The 18,686-nt window shown below is 44.5% G+C and overlaps 1 protein-coding gene across 1 annotated transcript in view; it reads left to right on the top strand.

The window, feature by feature from the left end:
- CNTNAP2 (contactin associated protein 2) overlaps nucleotides 1–18,686 on the top strand; it is a 1,981,254-nt gene that overhangs the window by 1,739,878 nt on the left and 222,690 nt on the right. Inside the window, exon 17 of the mRNA XM_086687667.1 lies at nucleotides 10,787–11,005. Within this exon, the coding sequence (XP_086543793.1) occupies nucleotides 10,787–11,005 (219 nt within the window). The remainder of the gene's footprint in view (nucleotides 1–10,786; nucleotides 11,006–18,686) is intronic.

Below are 18,686 nucleotides of genomic sequence, written 5' to 3'. Positions count from 1 at the left end.
TACTTGCCTTTGCAGATAGTGTTAAAATGATCACATTTGGTTTTCTGCATCTCTGAATTTGATGCCTGTGATGAGGACTGATAAGAATGCCAAATGGCTTCTCCTGAAGAGTGGTTGATACTTAGGATTCTGCAGGGTCTTTCTGGGTAAGTGCAACCAGAGGCAATGAATAATGAAACAGTGTATATCTGTCAAGTGTAATTATAACACTGAATTATGCTCCTTCTTGCATTCCGATTCCTGTATACATTAGTTTAAACATCGGAACATGCTGGCACTTCAGACCTGTGAGGATTTTACTTTGAAAAATAGCATGCCCTTATTTTTAGCCATTTTTAATGGGGGAAAAAAATTCACACCTTGTTCAAAATTAGCTTATGGTAGAGTTTGACCATTCCCCCGCTTTTTTTTTTTTTTTTTCAATCTTCTCAGGTATCTTAAAACCAGTAAAGAACTAAGGAGGAATGTTCTGCTTTGGCTTTATATTCCCTCTAATTTTCTGTATTTAAATGAAATCCCATTCTTTGCATTTTGGTTAATCTCTCTGATTAAACACTTGTTAAAATTATAGAATAGAGTTACTTAAAATGTTACCAACCTTTGCAAAAGAAGTGGAAATTATCAGATTGTGACTTCTAAAAATTATACAAATAGTGTTGGTTTATTGTTGAATGAATTAAAAATCCAGGGGTGCCTGGGTGGCTCAGTCAGTTAAGTATCTGACCGGCTCAGGTCATGATCTCGCGGTTCGCAGGTTCGAACCCCGTGTCAGGCTCTGTGCTGACAGCTCAGACACTGGAGCCTGCTTTGGATTGTGTGTCTTCCTCTCTCTCTCTGCCCTTCCCCCATTCATTCATTCGCTCTCTCTCTCTCTATCTCTCTCTCTCTGTAAATGAATAAAAAATAAAATTTTTTTAAAAAATCCAGAGAAGCAGGAAAAATAAACCCCAAAAATCAGCTGGTATACTTAACAATATTCTGTTGGTGTGCATATGTCCAAACATTTTTCTATGTGCTTATATATAATATTTTACAAAAATAAGATCATATGGTGCCTACTATTTGTAACCAACTTGTTTCATGTAATGAGATTTCAGAAGCACATTACATGTCAGCTTTGTTGGTTTTTTTTTAACTCCACAACAGTGATTTTTTTTTTCAACTGTGAACAGAGACTATATCAGACTCTCTAAGACAGCATGTGTGTTTGGAAAACCATTATTTTATATTAACAAAACAAAACCAAAGAGCTATTATTTTTGTTTTACAACCTACAGAATATAATGCACCAAAACAATTCTTGTTGGAGTAGGGCGTTTATCTGAGACCTTCAGGGATTCATTTTATTCCCCATCAGCCTCCCGTATCTGGGGACTTCAGTGCCTGGAGATGATAATTAGATTATTCTGTCAACAAATGGGAGCATGGGTTATAAAAAGATTGGGAAGCACAGTATCTCAGTTGCCAAGTGCTTCATTTAATCAATGATCCTTTATTGTTGGACTTTAAAAAAAATTTTTTTAATGGTTTTTATTTTTGAGACAGACAGAGTGTGAGCAGGGGCGAGGGAGAGGCAGAGAGAGAGACACAGAATCCGAAGCGGGCTCCAGGTTCCGAGCTGTCAGCACAGAGCCCGACGCAGGGTCTGAACTCACGAACCGTGAGATCATGACCTGAGCCGAAGTCAGACGCTGAACTGACTGAGCCACCCAGGCGCCCCTAGCTTAACTTTTAAAAGATAGATTTTCTCACCTTCTGATCTACTGACAGCAGAACAGTCCCCGTGGCGGGGGACCTGTTTCCTAAGCTGTTCCGTACGTTCTCCTTGCCCTCCTTATTGAGAGTCTGTGAAACCAGTCTCTTGCAGCGATTCCGAAACAAGAAACTTTTATGGAAGTTCTTCACCCTTTAAGAAAGCTCGCGGTATGGAAAGAGTCCTCCTATTCTTTCCTATCTTTCTGCATCCCCATTTAAAGTCTCTGCTGACCATGGTTTCCCTTTTCTCCACTCTTTGCCCAATGCCGCAAATGCGACGCAATTGACACGCATCTGGTGTTGTCACGGAAAACAGAATAAATCTCTTTTTATGTTCTGTATCCGGAGCACGTAGAATGTAATATCTTCCTGTGGCACCTTTTTTTTTTTTTCTTTTAACTAGAGAGAGAGTGTCCGAAGTCCCCGTGGCATTGAAATGCCCACGCGGCAATTGTTTCTGGATTGAAAACAATTGGCTGCAAAACAGAGACAGAGAAATAGTGCCCGTGACAAGACTCCCAGTCTGGGCTGGAACTCAGTCTGTGGCAACCAGAAAACAGCGGTCTCCTTGCCTGTCCACTTCCGACAGGTACATTCCCACACCTCCCCAGCAGGCGTCTTCCACGGCCTCGGCCTTTCCCCCTGGCATCACGTCTTTGGCTTTTCCTCATTTTCAGTGTCCACGTAAGCAGAGCCTGTGGTCAAGAGCAAAGCTCCTTCGTGCTCCCGTCCTCACTTCAAATCCACATTCCTCTCCATCTCTGGAGACTCCTTAGGCATCCAATTCCATGTTCCTCAAGAGCAGTTTCTACATTTCCTTTTATCACAAACACTCTGTCCGCACAGTCACCCTCTGGGACTTCATTCTTCCAAATCGAGTGCTCTCTGTCCAGCACAGAAGTCTCCACTGTTTCCAAACATGAAGGTATTTAAAACCTGTCTACATGTCCCTTACTAAGGACAGGTCCTGCTTGGCACCTCATGTCATTTTGGAAAGATTTTTGGCTTTTTCCTTTTTAAACTGTACAGGTCCATTAATATTCAAGAAGCTATTCTCAGAAGGAGGTTGAATGTGTGGAGAAAACTAAAATTAGAAAGGCTTTGCATTTTAAAGACAGCTCTCTGTTTTTGCACGGCCAGTGGTAACTCCCTTTTCTCTGTGGATATCTTTGTTTGTGAAGTTATTTTTTAACCATCATAAAAGGCTTAGAGGCCAAAATACATAAGGAGAAATATTTCTCATACTCGAGAGGTTATCAAGATAACCAGAGGTTTTAAAAAGAGTTCATAACATTGATTCCTAAGCTCCAGGCATTTCCTTGAAGAATTTCCAAAAGGCTTCAAATAAATTTTCCTTCCCAGTGTTCATTTGCAGATGTGTTTAACAGTGAATTTTGGGGTGTGAATATGCATATTTGGCTCTAAAAATTTCTATATTCACAAGCTAAGACTATTATAAAGAAAAAATAGACTATATTATAAAAAATTGGGGGCGGGGAGTGCCTGGGTGGCTCAGCCAATTAAGCATCCGACTCTTGATTTCGGCTCACGGTTCATGAGATTGAGCCCCATGTTGGGCTCTGAGCTGCCAGCATAGAGCCTGCTTGGGGTTCTCTGTCTCTCTCTGCCCCTCCCTACCCCCCCCCCCCCACACATGTGCATGCTTGCTCTTCCTCTCTCTCAAAATAATAAACATCAAAAAAAAATTTTTTTTATTTCCTGTACAATATGAAAGGCAGTATAGTATAGTTAGAAAAACCAGCTCTCTATGCTTAGTGTTGACTGCGTGTTAGCATCTCACAGACTCAGTTCCCTTTCTAGGAGGTGAAGGCGAATCCATTCTCAAAAGTCCTCCGGCCTTCACATTATTGGGTTCAGTCACATACCTGCAAACTCAAGTGGTTGTTTGGGTTTTGCAGGGAGCCCAACCACAAACTTAGAAGGCCCATCCATAGCCTGTGCAGCCTCACACACACCTCTGACGCCCACAGCGTGTTCAGGGAGTTGTCCAAACGAGCCTCGGTGTTCAGGATCTTTAGTCCGGCTCCGGTAGGTAGGAGCAGTTGGCCGCCCACATGACCCCACCTCCGTTTCCAGCCCTCCCAAGGCTTGAACTGTGTGACCCAAGCCTCAACCCTCCCCCACATCGTTGGTCTATCTGGCGTGCTCAGCTCCCACCCTAGATCACATTGTCAGACTCTCAGGCAAACAAAGACACAACATTCCAGGGGTTTAGATGTTGCCCTCCCAGGTCCAAGGGCAATGCCTGGACTTCTCTCTTTAAGCAAACTGAAACTCTTCACTCTACAGTTTTGAACATATTTCCTTTGCGGGCAAGGAGATAAACTCCAATTCTTAGGACCTCACTACCAGAATGGAACTTGGGGATCCTAGTGGTTTGCAAAGTAGGATTCCAGGACCAGTTGCATCAGGAACCCTGGAGTTAACAAAATGCAGACTCCACGGCCCTATCACAACTTTCGAATGAGAATCTCTGTGACAGAAGCCTCAGAATATGCTTCTGACTGCACTGCTGGGTTTATCCTGGATAAGCCTTTGATCCTCAACTGTTCTTCTATTTATAAATAACTGGTGTAACTAATGTATCTTGTCCCCAGTCTGAGAAAACATACATTCTTACTTTATGCTCTTAGGAAAGAGGCTTGTGGAACAGAAGATGACATTCCTTGTATATGCCTGTCTCCTAAATTATGGTTTGCCTGGATTTCTTTGATTCAGCGTATATATATTATAATCATTTGGCCTCCTTGGTAGGAGTGTTTCTATTCATTCATTCATTTATTCACAACTTGTGCCTTCTCTGTGGCAGGCATTGTTCTAGGTGCTGAGGATATATATAACAACAATGAACAAAACAGAAAATGTCTCTGCTTCAGTGAGGCCAGGAGCACATATATTTTGTGCCAGATGGTGATACAATACGTGCTACATACGTGGAAAAAAAATCAGGATAAAGGAAAAAAGGCAGCTGAGAGTAGGGGTTCGCTATTTAGCATAAAAGGTTTAGGGAAGGAATTTCTAATATGATAACATGTGAGCATAAGTGCAAAAGAGAAGCCACAAAGTTATTTGGGTAAAGGGCACAATAAATGCTAAGGCCCTGGGGCAGAAACAGATGTAGTGGAGGAGAAAGCCTCATGTGATGGGGTTAAAGAAGGGCTAAGAGGAGAAGAAGCAGATACAGAGACTACAGGAAGCTCTTTCAAGGAATGTGGCAACTAAAGAGAGCAAAGAAATAAGAAATAAGGTCAAGAGAAAGATTCTGTAGTGGTGGTGGCTGCTGAGAGTAGAGACATGTCAACATGTTCATGTGGAGTGATCCAGCAAAGAACAAATTATTGGTGCCATGGAAGAGAGGGGAGACGTGCTGGACTGGTGTCCTTGAGTAGGTAAGAAGGAGTGGGCAGCCTCCAGGGTAAGATGGAGCACTTGGCCTTACATAAGAACACAGATATTCTCTTTACTTCTTCCTTCTTTCCCTCATCTCTCTGATTATTACAGTGACTCTATGTTCAGTGTTCCTGCCTCAACTCATGACCCTCTTCATGTTATGTAAATTCTTTGGTTTCCTGATGTATACTTAGCCCTGCCTTCATAAAAAGGAAGAAGAAGAAGAAGAAGAAGAAGAAGAAGAAGAAGAAGAAGAAGAAAGAGGAGGAGAAGAAGAGGAAAGAGAAAAAGGAGAGGAAGAGGAAGAGAAAGAAGGGGGAGGAAGAGGAGAATGAGAAGAAGAAGAAGATTTGGGCATTTGGGTGGCTCATTCGATTAACTCAGGTCATGATCTTGAGGTTCGTGAGATTGAGCCCCACGTTGGTCTCTGCACTTACAGCACAAAGCCTGCTTGAGATTCTCTCTCTACCTCTCTCTGCCTCTCCCCTCCCCCTGTGCACTCGCACACTTTCTCTCTTTCTAAATAAATAAACATTTAAAAGAAGAAGAAGAAAATATATCCAAACATTCTCCACTGTAGAATGAGGCTAAAATATCTGCTCTACCTATTATCAGTTTTGTTATACGGGTCAAATGAGATTTTGTGCGGAATAATCCTCAGTCCCTAAACTTCATTTTAAGATGGAAGAAACAAATCATCATCAAAACTGTAACAGCATTCATGGGTCTTCCCAGCAAACTCACTGTGCATACCTGTCCCTGTCTTTTCTCTTTACCTGTTCCATATTGAATGACCTAATGTCTCAATGTCACTTCACCTGCTTGGAGAGCTGAGAGTCAAAAAGTCCACTATTCTGGTCTGTTGTTAAATTTGTGACTCAGTACAGTAAGCCTGGAGGTGATTTGTTTAAGAAAACATGTGTTGAATTACAAGGAGAGTAAAGAATGCCACCTGCTGGACCGTGAGAAGCTGGACCAAGAGCTGTGCATGGTTCTGTCCCATTTATGGTTTTAAGTCACTCAAATGAAGTCAGGAACCAGATTGATTCAAAGGTAATTTCCGATACACCATCATGCCACCTTGTGCCTTTCTCTTTTCATGCAATCTCTTTTCTCCCTGTAAGGATTCAAGATCTAAAATTAGCATTAAGACTAGCTATATTTCCCTTCATTAGTTCTCTTTGAATCCCTTGAAAATTAGATCATAGCACATTGCCATTTGAAGGGACCTTAGAGATGAGTTCAGTGTTTTCAAACACATTTTGGACACAGAAACTCTGGGAAAGCTATAGATGTGATCCTCATTTCAGACACCAGGAAACTGAGGCCCACAAGGTGAAAAAGGTAAAGCTATGACAAGAAGTTGCATCTATTGACTCCAAACCATTCCCTGTAACAGTTAACAAGCTTTCAGCTGGAATCAAAATGGCTTAAACAATAGTGGATGTCTCGTGTGAAAAGTGTTGAGCGACTCTGGGAATAATTTAGGGGCTGACCAACATCACCAAAGACCCTGGTTTGTCCCACTGTCCTCCCTGTTCTCCTCAGCATTTCTGATTTACAAGATGGTTCCAGCAACATTAGGAACCACAACCTCCACCCAGGATCAAGGGGCATAAAATGGTTGTCTGTCTCTGATGAGCCAGGAAATGTGGCCCAAAAGAGCCTTAAAGAATCTCTTCATATCTTATTAGCCAGGAGGGAATGATATGTCCCATCCTAAGCAGGTTCCTGGCAAGGAGGGTGAAATTGCCATATGTAACTTAGACAAATCCAGATACACATTCTGGGTCTAGGGGAGGGGCATCCATAGCTGAAGCTTAAGATTCTATGCGAGTAGAGAGATTCCGGGACAAAATTAGAAAAGGGGGTTGTGGCTGTTTATTGGAGGAACCTTCTCCATGGGTCTCCCCATTAATGGCTTTGTTGGTACCTTTCTAAGGATGTGTGGCTGGCAAATGGTCTCAGAAGGCAGAAGTTTCCTGACTAGGATAAGCTAATGTCTCTCCTCAGGGCAAAAAAAAAAAAAAAAAAAAAAAAAAAGAGCTAGCTTGCTACAGTCCCTTTAAAACAATGGGGTTTCTTAAGTTCAGGTTCCTCGGCTATGACATGAGCTCTGCATGTACAGCATCCCTGTGGGCTGCTCCACATGCCCCCATGAAACTTGGGGGACAAGAGAGAATGGGGGGGAGGGGGGCTGAAGTGCATACTGCCTGCTGTGCTGTGAGTAATAACATCTTTTGTCTCTGACCCGGGAGTCTTCTGTCTGCTGCCAGCACACAGGAAACTATGGGAGACTAAGCTGTTAGTTTATGAATTGGGTGAAATCTCTGACACTTTCCAGTTCTTGCCACTGATAGAAAGACAACCATCAGTTTTTGCTACAGTCATCTTTCCAGTGAGCTACACTGGATACATCCCACTCTCAGATACTTATTTCTGGAAGTAAGAGTACTTCCGGCGTGTAAGAAATTTCTTTTTTTTGCCGGCAGAAACAGGGCAACACTGCGGTCTCCAGTGGAGACCCACATTAAATAAGGACAGTGTCATTGGCTCTGGTGTCTTTTATGCCGCCTCCCTTTTATTCGCTCCCTGACTCTCTCTGTAATTATCTCTTTTAAAATGTCAGCTCCTCTCACCCAGAAGAGCAAGAGCAATCAGCCACAAACTGAACTTTAGAAGCTTTTAAAACACACTTGCTGTTTGACTAGGAGATAGATTCGCAAAGGCGTCCCTTAGCCAAGTCAGGGGAGCTGACATTGAATGACTGAGGAAAAGGAGCCCGATCCTTTGCTCTCACACTGGGCCCACAGCCCCTCCCTTAGGAAGCAAGAGAAGGGATGTGGGCTGTACTCAAATTGTGAATATTTCTACATCAGAGCCTGAGTAGAGGCTCCTTAAGGAGGAATCTGCTCCTAGAGGCCGTTGACATTGAGCACCTCTTAGTACACGCAACTGGTGAGAGGACTGAGCTTTGCAGCAGGAGCCTGGAGACCTTCTTCTTTGCTAGAATGAAGCACTGATGTTAAGAAGACCGTGGCCCAGGGATGCCTGGGTGGCTCAGTCAGTTAAGCGTCTGACTTCGGCTCAGATCATGATCTCAGTTTGTGAGTTCAAGACCCTCGTCAGGCTCCATGCTGATAGCATGCAGCCTGCTTCAGATTCCATGTTTCCCTCTCTCTGCCTCTCCCCTGCTCACTCTCTCTCTCTCTCTCTCTCTATCTTTATCTCTCTCTCTCTCTCTCTCTCAAAAATAAATAGTAAAAAAAAAATCTTTAATTAAAAAAAAAAAAAGAAGACCATGATCCAGCGGAGGCAGAAACAGGGGATCTAGTGTGACAAGTAGAGAAAAAAGTAGAGACATTTCCTAGTTTGCTGTTGATATTCAAGGTTTCTCCAAATCGTGACAATTTAAAGACCTGGACAAGAATTCATCGTAGCAGGAGGAGAGGAGGAGAGGCAATTAGAGCAGCATTTACCCTTCAAGTCAAACCTTAGGGTTAAACTCAATTTATCCCTAAATTCTATTTCCCTGATGGCGGTTGATGCCTTTAAAATGAAACCATCTTTCCTACTTAGCTCAGGAACCCTTGCATTCTTGCTTCTCTGACAACTTGCATTTAAAAATGCACCTGCTAGGGGCACCTGGGTGGCTCAGTCGGTTGAGTATCCGACTTTGGGTCAGGTCATGATCTCACGGTTTGTGGGTCTGAGCCCCACGTCAGGCTCGCTGACAGCTCAGAGCCTGGAGCCTGCTTCGGATTCTGTGTCTCCCTCTCTCTCTGCCCCACCCTTTCTCACACTCTGTCTCCCTCTCTCTCAAAAACAAATAAACATTAAAAAATTTTTAATTAAAAAAATAAAAATGCATCTGCTAAGCCATAGCACTACAAGAACAGAACAGATTCAATCTTAGAACTGAGGCTACTTCCCCACCCGCCCCCGACTATGCCAGAAATACAGGGAAAGATCATTCAGTCCATGAGTCATGTGATTGTCAATGTGCGTTGGTATTTCCATAGATACCTTCATGAAGGTCACTGGCTTCCACCAAATCACAGTGACCCCTGGAGGCATGAGCTCTTTATATAGAGGAGATACTTTACCAGGGTACGTGTAGATTCACCACAGGTGTTAAAATTAAAGTCCTCCTGCTAATAACATAAAGGATCAAAATTCCTTGGTACAATTAGGTTGATTAAATTGAGCTCTGCATCTAATATCCCTGTGGCTTAATAAAGTTAATGCTGCTTTCAGAGGGGCCTGACCCAGAGGCAGGGAACAGTCGAGGTCCTGAGAGAATCTGGACCACTATGGTTTTTAAATTAGAAGTTTGATTGCTTGTGACACCATCTCAAAATGGTACCAGTCCAAAGAAGCTGAATTTTCCATTAGCCCGGGAAAAAATGACAGATATTTAATTAAACTGCTTAGAGATTAGGCAGAAGCCGTAGTGATAAAGGAGCTGAGTCTCTTTATAAGCAAAGTTGGGAAATGCCATGTCTTTGATGTGGAAAAGAACTCACCAAGCCAAAGGAGCTGGGGACCTGTGTGCTGCCTTGGCCTTTCCATTAAGCTTCCCTTCCTGCCAATCGCAAGAAAAAAAATATACATTTGAAAAGCATGTTTTATGAAGCGTTAGGTGGTCACTGAGGAAATTAAAACCTAAACTGTGAAGTAAGAAACTACGTACAACCGAAGTTGCCAAAGCAAACCACCCTGATCCATTTGTCTCTTACTGAAAGGTGATTTGTTATGGACCTTGAGCAGATCTATGAAAAAGAAATGACTTGTGGTCAGTGCTGGAGGGTACGTTATGAGAAGGATCCAGCATTCCAGATGGGAACTGACTAGGCGTATGGCAAATGGTTCAGGAAAGGAGTTGTTCTGCAAGAATCTTGAGCTACCTTTTGGACAGCCACAGTGACCCAAAAAGGACGCCAGTCACCTTTATTGCCTCAAGACTCCTGCCTCCCTAGTTTTCGACAGGAATTGTGATGACTACATTAATGAAATACAGTTGTGTAAGCTCTCCCAAAACAGTAGCTCTCAACTCTAGCTATATATTAATATTTTCCAACATACTTTTAAAAATACCAGTGCCTATGTCACCAACTGAGCCAGAATCCCTGGGGATGGGGCTGGACATCGGTGTTTCATAAAGCTCTCCAGGAGGGAGTCCCTGCCTTGGGAGCTACTGAAGAGTTGCATTGTGTTTAGTAATCCACAGATCGGGGGCTCTGAAACCTGACAAGCCCGGGTCTAGGTCCTGGCTCCACTACTCCCTAAACATAAGACACTCAGCTCATGCTTGATCTTCTCCAGGTCTGGGTTTGCTTATCTGGAAAGAGTCGCCGACGGTAACTTCTTGACAAGCTTTTAAAGATGGAGTAAGAAAATAAATGTATTCCTGGTGCCCAATCCAAGTATATTTCCCTCCCCTTGGAGGAAATATGGTTCATTGATAGTGGATTGATGTTTTCTCTCTCCTTCCTCAAACGATTTTGCCACGAGTTTTGTAGCAAGTGATGACGGGCTTTGTTTTTCCTCTAGAAATCACTGCTATCTGGTATCTGGAAGGAAAATACTCATGTGCCTTTCATGCTTTCTGCTCCTTTAGCTGCCACAGAAGTGTCCTTTTCATTTGATGTCGGTAACGGGCCAGTGGAGATTGTGGTGAGATCGCCCTCCCCGCTCAATGATGACCAGTGGCACCGGGTCACCGCGGAGAGGAATGTGAAGCAAGCCAGCTTACAGGTGGATCGGCTGCCACAGCAGGTCCGCAAGGCGCCCACCGAAGGTCACACCCGCCTGGAGCTCTACAGCCAGCTGTTTGTTGGTGAGTAATAGGAAGGCCTTCATGACTTCCCCCTGTTGGTTTTAATTACCTTCACAATGGAAAAAATAAAGCTGTCTCTGGGATGCTTTGATAGAAATCTTCCCAAAAGTAAGAGTCTAGTCTTCTTGTAGACTCTATCAAGACAGAATGGAACAGGAAGATGAATCGGGGAGTCTAGGCTTCTTGTAGTCTCTAGCAAGACAGAATGAAACAGGAAGATGAATCAGGAGACCTAAATCTGGCTCAGTCTCCACTCTCCAGCATTCAAGGTCCACATCTACAAAATCAGAGGGGTATCTCTGAGGTCTCTGATCTGTGAAATGTTAGGTCTACAGCTTTAGGACTGTCGAAAATTCTTTGATAATTTAGGACGCTTGTAACTATGAGGGAGGAAGGATGGAGGGAGGGAGAAAGAGAAGGAAATGAGCTTCCTAAGTTTAGGTTTGCTTGAAATGATAAGTAGAAATCCATTCCTTTCTCTGCGCATCCTTGAGGTTCTAGGCAGAGACAGATGGGAATTTCCCCATACAAAATATCTTTACATGAGAAAGAGATCAACACTCAGGAATTTAAACAGAGCAAAAGTTGAGCATCCTTTGCAAGAAGTCGATCTAACCTCATAGTGTAGTCTTTGCTTTGACATATTGCAGCTGAAGCTCATGTTCTTTCAGATCAATACCTGTTTCCACAACTAAATATTAAGTTTTCTTTTCCAGAACACTAACGTTTTAAGAAATTAGCTGTTTTTCCTCTGTTGAATGACAAGAGAGCAAATTTGAAGGACTTCCTGGCTATGTGCCACCTTAGACCCCACCCCCCGAGTTTCTTGGGGTTAATTGATCAAGTCAGTCAACTGTGGCAATCCCAGACCAAGCAAAACCAGACGTGACCTGGTTGCTGTCCATAGGCCTACCACCTGTCACCCTATGCTAGGGCCTCACTGAGGGTCAGCTAATTTTAACAAGGGCCGGAGCCCCACAGTGTCTTTCATAATTGTGCTGAAATGCTTTAAGAACATTGGAAAGTCACAAAAGGAAAGGTAAAAGTAGATGTCACCTCCTTTGGTACAAGGTGGGCGGACTACAGACCTGTTAACTTAGTCCGTTAGCTCTGAAAGTAAGACTGATTTGTTAACAAGCCATGTCGTCAGGGGCCATGAAAGAGTCATAGATTTCAAAATAAAATACTCCTTGACCCCAATTAAAAGCTAACCCCTTACAAATCCTGCCCTCATGTTATAGTTCTCAAAATTGCACATTACTTTAAAATTATTTTTTATTAATTAAATACCAGGTCCACTGATTCCTGCTGAATATTATGAGCAAAGTCCACTTTATCCATACATCTTGCCCAGATTACCTGGGACAAGTTTTGTTGTCCTCAATCCTGTCCATCCCAAGCATACTGGTTAAATTCTACCTGGTTTTCTTCATAATGGGTGGCCTTCACTGACTGAGTTTCTTCTTTTTCTGACCTTGTCCCAACTTTCCTTTTTATTCCTTTCTTTCCATGGATTATAGTTGTCTCTGAAAAGTTTGGAGACAAAATAAAGTTGTAAATGGAAAGAGATAGAGGGGAACATTTATTATGGTCTTGGAAGGAATTTTGATTTCTTGAAAGAACAGCTTATAAGGCGAGAACAGTAGAGGGCTGAGGTCAGAATTCGACAGAACAGTTTAAGAGACAGCCAGAAACACAGCACCTGGGGAAGAAGGCTGAAGGGGAATGGAGGGAACAAGCAAGGAAAAACCAGGAGAGGGGTGTCACGGGAAGAGACAGTCTCATGCCATTCTCTGGGTTTCTTATTGACAAATAACATCCAGTGCCATGCATAAAACAAGGCTAGAAAAACATGCTTTGACTTTAGTAATGTTAAAACCACTGGTGACCTGGAAAAGAAGCTTCAGAACAGTGGGCCGCCATGATGAGTCAGCAGTTGCTTTTCCCTCGACGGAAACGAGGAGGTCTGCATCCTCGTTTCTAATTTCCTGTCATCTCAGAGGCAGGCATGATGCGCATCTCCCAGACACAAGCTATTTTGCGCCAGTATGAAAATTACTGTTCTGCAATAGACGTCCTCCCCAGGGGAGGTGTGGAGAGGAGCTAGTTTCCAGAGAGAACATCAATTCAACAGCTGTGAAATCCTGGAGCCCATTATCCCAAGCCTATTCAGTAGGGATTCGGGAACCCGGAGAGCTATCCTGGGTTCAGTTCTCATTTAGAAACTCTGTCCTGACGGCGTGTCACCACTTTCCCTCTTGAGTCTTTTTCCCTGTCTAATAAAGGAGTTGGATTCATTGGTCTCCAGAATGTCCTCCAGCTTCAACCATTTGTGATTACGTGTTTAGAGATGGATTAAAGCAGCTTCAGTTGCCAAGAGGTTATCCTTCACGCTGTGTCATGTGGATAACGTGGGCTTTGAATCCCACCTCTGACACTTACAGGCTGAGGGACCACTGGCGGGTTACTCAGTATTTCCGTGTTAAAAAGAGATACAGGGGTGCCTGGGTGGCTCCATCAGTTAAATGCCCAAATCTTAGTTTTCGGCTCAGGTCGTGATCTCACGGTTCGAGCCCCACATTGGGGTCCGTGCTGATGGTGTAAAGCCTGTTTGGGATTCTCTTTCTCTCTTTCTCTCTCTTCCCCTCCCCTGCTCATTCTCTCTTTCTCTCAAAATAAATAAATAAAAACATTTTTAAAATGATAAAGAGGGATACAGTCCCTACGTCTCAGGGTGGACTGAAACAGTCCAGAATAAGCACTCTTTGGAGGGTGCCTGGCATGAAGTCAGACTCATTAAATATGAGTTATTTCGTATCTTTGCTTTTACCTTTACTCCCTTAGCTTTCTATCTCCGTGTATCCGTGTAACGCTCACCCCCTCCTACAGAACCTGCTTCCAACTGGCTCATTTCTTCTTTCCTAAAGTACTGACCTGATGTGTGTTCACTTTAACCCACGTGCCCTGAAGGAAGGTTCCCATGCATACACGCCCCCTGACATTCAAAGTCAGGCTGCAGCTACTCTGCTTACCTGCCTCAGTGACCATACAGCAGCACACAGTGACCCAGGAATGTTCTCAGTCGACCAAGAAGACAGAAAGCGTCCATGTGTAAACATCACATGGGCATCAGCATCACGGCCAAGACACGTGGCCAAGTTGCCCAACAGCTCCTTCCCCATTCTAGAACAGAAGGGCTTGCCTCAACCTAAGGCTAACACAGACCAGAATTCATTCTTGGATTTGCACACAGAGTGGGCTCTAAGGGAAGGTCAGCTTCCTGTCTCCTTTCTCAAAGCAACTGAAGAAATAGAACAGTGCCCCTCACTCCACATCTAAAATGTAATTAAAAGCTGTCATCGAAAGAGGATTAACACAGGTCTTTAGGCACTAACTCTCATTACTTTGAGAATTATTATCGAGGCTCTGATTCTGCTTTAGTCAAAAAGTAACAAACCAATTTAAACATGAAGAGTGATGTGGGCAGAAAGAAGCATCTGCTGGTATTTGTCCGAAATGCGGAGGAAACTTTCTCATGTTGTTGGTCCAGCAGGAACAAGGAGCATATGATGAGCTGCTGGGATGGCCCAGCAAAGACACTTAAACCACATGGTGATCTATAGCCTCAACCAGACCAGGTGTTCAGACCTACATCCTCCATGGCAGCCAAGGGCCATATTTTTCTTAGGAGGTAGAGAATAGCAGGCACGCTCAAAGTCATTATCTAGGTATGACCAGTGCTGGGCTGGGCAGAGCCAGAGCGTGCTTTGGCACAGAGACATGTGGGGAGTTGGGAGCCCTGGTGGCTGAAGCAGTGTTGGGGCTGTGAGGGGGCAGGGTATCTGCTGGGACCTCGGCCTGCAGCTGGTGGCCAGCCCGACACCCCATTAGGGAGCTGGAGAATGTGAGCCATAAGGGAGAGCCAGGCAGGCTATTCAAGGCAGGGTGGCTGGTGTAGGGGTTGATTGCCGTAAGCCAGACACAGGCCAGCGCATGTAACTGTGCTTAGCAGTAGCTTAAGGAGGAGGTCAGAGTTCGGGAGAGCTGGAGGCTGCTTTGGAAGGCTTAGGAAGATTCAAGCTCCTCAGTGGCTCTTTGAGAATCCTAACTAATGACGAGTGTCCAGGCTCAAGTCATTCGACTCTGACGTCTTCTGAAATCCCTCTGACTAAAGAAGGCCTTCCCTTCTGTGTAAGACGTGGCCCAGAAGGAGCTGAGAAACCACGTTCATTCCTTCAGGATCTTTTGTGTTCTGCAGGAAGGCTGGCTGGAGACAGAAGAAGCGCTGTCCTCAGGACTCAGAGCAAACCTGCTCTTCCTCCAGCAGCTTGTCAGGAAACTCCTCCTGAGCTGCCCCTTGAGTTCATGGCTGAGTTGTCCTCCTGACGAATGAGGACGGAGTGCTATGACCATTCTCTGAGCCACGCTGGGCCAGTAGCCCCATAAAACGGCCCAACTTCCCCAAACTTGATGATATAGCTTGTTTGGTCAGCTGCTCCTCACCCTGTCTGGATTCCAGAATCCTGAATGGATCATTCCCCTGCCATCTGAAATTCAGTGCCATTGAGAGAGCAAAGAGAAAAATCAACATTTGTTGTCTGAAAGGGAGAAAAATGGAATTCCGGCCATGAAGTGTACCAAAATCTGTGTATGAATAGAACGGCTCTTTTTGGTATCCAAAAAGTTTAGAATCAAAAATAGACAATCCAGGTAGCAGGAATTAAAACCCAGAAAATATGTTGCTTGTTCCCGTTTTCTGCAAGCCTGCGTCACTAACAACAACATAAACGCTGGCCAACATGTCCTGGGCAACAGACACTTCAAGGCCAAGTGCTCCCTGTGCTTTATTTACCTCTTATAAAGTAAATGCTATTACTAATTTCTGCTTTATTTTCACAGTGAAGAAACTAAAGCTAAAGATTAGTTAACAGCCCAACGTCGTGCAGCTGGTAAGAGACAGAGCTGGGGTCTGATCCCTCAGAGTCTGATTCCAGAGATCCAACCCTCAAGGGTTCATCTTGTCAAAGCAAAAATTACACACTGACATTAAACAGGCAAGGAAGATTTCACTCAAGGATACTGCAGAGGGGAGAAAGGCCACAACTCAGTCTGGGCTCAACTCTGCTGAAACAGTGGAAGAGGGTTGTTTTTCATGTGTTGTGTTTTAATTGTGGTAAAATACACAATGGCGAGTTTTTAAGAGTAGGATAGAAGAGATGCGAGGCCATCTGTGTTTGCTAACAACTTTACCCAAAGGAAAAGTAAACTTTCTCCTCTCTTCCTGGCAGGACGTAGTTTTACAACTTGGAGTGAGGGGCCACCCTTCCCCAGGAACTAAGAGATATAGGCAGTAGCTCCCTTGACGTTTACATTTCAAAGAGACTAGAAAGACATTCCTAGGTTGTAAAACTGGCAAAAAGACTTTTGAAAAGATTTACATCTCAAAGGGGAAGAGAAAGAATTCACCATTAGGAGCTTTCTTAAGTAAATGTTTTAAGAAGAGGGAAGTCAGGAGACCAGGGTATGGAAGAAACAGGTCTCAAGGTGAGTCAACCTTGAGGGGAACACTGCCGCCATCTTGGTCAGTCTATACCAACGTTTCTCTTATAGGGTGATAGTGTGGTCCACCAGGTGGTTTCAGAGTGCCAACCCCAGCTACAGGCTGCAGGCTGCAGGCTACAGGCAGAACTTCCTGTGGTGCAAAAGGGAATCCATCCAGAAAAGACTTGGTGCACCCCAGATGGCAGCGGGGCCCCCATGAGGAAACACTGCTGTCAGTCATGGAGTATACAGTAGAAGACTAGGAGATCAGGCCTGGCCTGAGTTGGCCCTGGCAAGTATTCTGTGCATTACAAAGTCAAAATGGCAAAGACCAAGGCAGGCAGAGAACCATGGGCAGACACAGACACAAAGCATTTGGAAAAAGATGAGAAGCAGAAGCAATCTTGGTGGGGAATGAGCCGCCTTACTTGAGAGTCTCTGGGATATGAAAATAAGCTGTTGTTTCTTTTTTACTTATTTTGGGAAACCCTTTGCAAGGGTTGTCAAAGTCAACACAGATCTCTCCAGAACCCACAGAGGTCGAGAAAACGTCCATAACTCTTGTCTTCTTTCCATGATCTCCCAGTGTAACCGAACCCAAGTCCATCTGCCCGATGCAAAGCAAAGTCAACCACTAACAACACATCAAGTCGGCAGCAAGGAGTTTGTTCAAGAGGCAGCCAAAGGAGGAGACAAAAGGACAAGCCTCAGATCCACCTCCCCAAAGTGGGAGGGAACACATTTTTGTAATCCTGGGAGTTGAGGTCACACACATATTGATGAAAAGGGCAGAGAAACTTAGGACCATTCATTAGGAGAGATGTGGCATGTGCACTGAGTGATGTGGGCATAGCAGACATCCCGTATTCACCGTGGGGTGGAGACTTAACATCAGAAGAAAGCAAAATTCAGCCGCAGACTCTGTTGCCTGGTGAACTGGGGAAACCCCAGGCCCTGGGGCCTTGACCCAGCCCATCCCAGAGAGGTCGCCAGAGGTTCTTGGTCATGTCGGGAGAGATAATTCAAGGCCAGACACACAACACAGCAGATGAGCAACATAAGTGGGAAAGTTTATTCAAGTGACTGTCACCTCCCAAGATGTGAGAGATCCCGTGAGCACAAGAGAGAGAGCTGTGTCCCACGGGAGTTGGGTTTCTATCTTTTATGGACAGGTGGCAAGTGGGGAGTGGAATATATATTACTTGGGGCAGGGATTTCTTGGAAGCAGAGTTTTGTGCCTCTTCTTTCCGTATTTGGTCACGGGTTTCTAACCATGGCACTTGCCCTCTTTGGCCTGTGTGGTTTGATCTGGCTTCTTGTGGGGTGCCCCCAGGACAGCCCTCTAACTTTCCCCATAGCTGGCCAAGTCTTCCCTGTTGCTGGCCTCCAGGCATCCTGTTAGAACCTAATTGCCTACTTGAACAACATCAGAAGGTTATCTCAAGACAAAGAGAAGGAGCTGCGGGCATGCCCTAAGAACCAGTATAACTGGAATGGGGTCTTGGGTTCATCATCTCAGGTAAAGAAAGCAGGGCTTTGCTTGTTCCCAGGCTGGAACCATATCAGCTGACCCTGAGTCCACGCTGCTGCAGAGGCACCTAGTGGGTTTGTTCGTGGGGACTGAAAAGACACGATAGCTTATGAGGAGGAAACATTTCTGTGAAAAACAAGCTTTAAACTTCCTGCTACTTTCAACTCCATTCACCCTGCAGGGCCCGGTTTCACCAGCAGCGGCCCACCCACCATCCTTCATGAAATAACTTTCTTCCCTTGAAAGTATGACAGTGTACTCACCCACTTTTCCTTCCACTTTTGCTTGCCATGACTTAGTCTCTCCCGTGAGTCTCTTCCTCTCTATGACCACTAGGTATGGAAGCTTCACAGAACCTTCCTCTCTTCTCCATCCATCCATTTCCCCAGGTGATCTTATCCAGTCCAGTGGCATCCAATACTATCTATGGACCAATGACTCCTAAATTGAAATCTCTAGGCTTCACTTCTCTCAGAAACTCTGCATTTACTTACTCAACCGTCTACTTAGCACCTCAGCTTGGATGTCCAATGGGCATCTCAGAGAAAACCTGACAGGCTCTTGATGCCTACCCCAAACCTGTTCTTCCACCAACCTTCCCGTCACAGT

The sequence above is a fragment of the Puma concolor genome, chromosome A2 (genome assembly GCF_028749965.1).
Source record: "Puma concolor isolate L17-30 chromosome A2, mPumCon1.1.hap2, whole genome shotgun sequence".
In the NCBI taxonomy this organism is placed as follows: domain Eukaryota; kingdom Metazoa; phylum Chordata; class Mammalia; order Carnivora; family Felidae; genus Puma; species Puma concolor.
The sequence above is the reverse complement of the archived record's forward strand: the minus strand, read 5'-3'. Positions and strand labels throughout refer to the sequence as shown.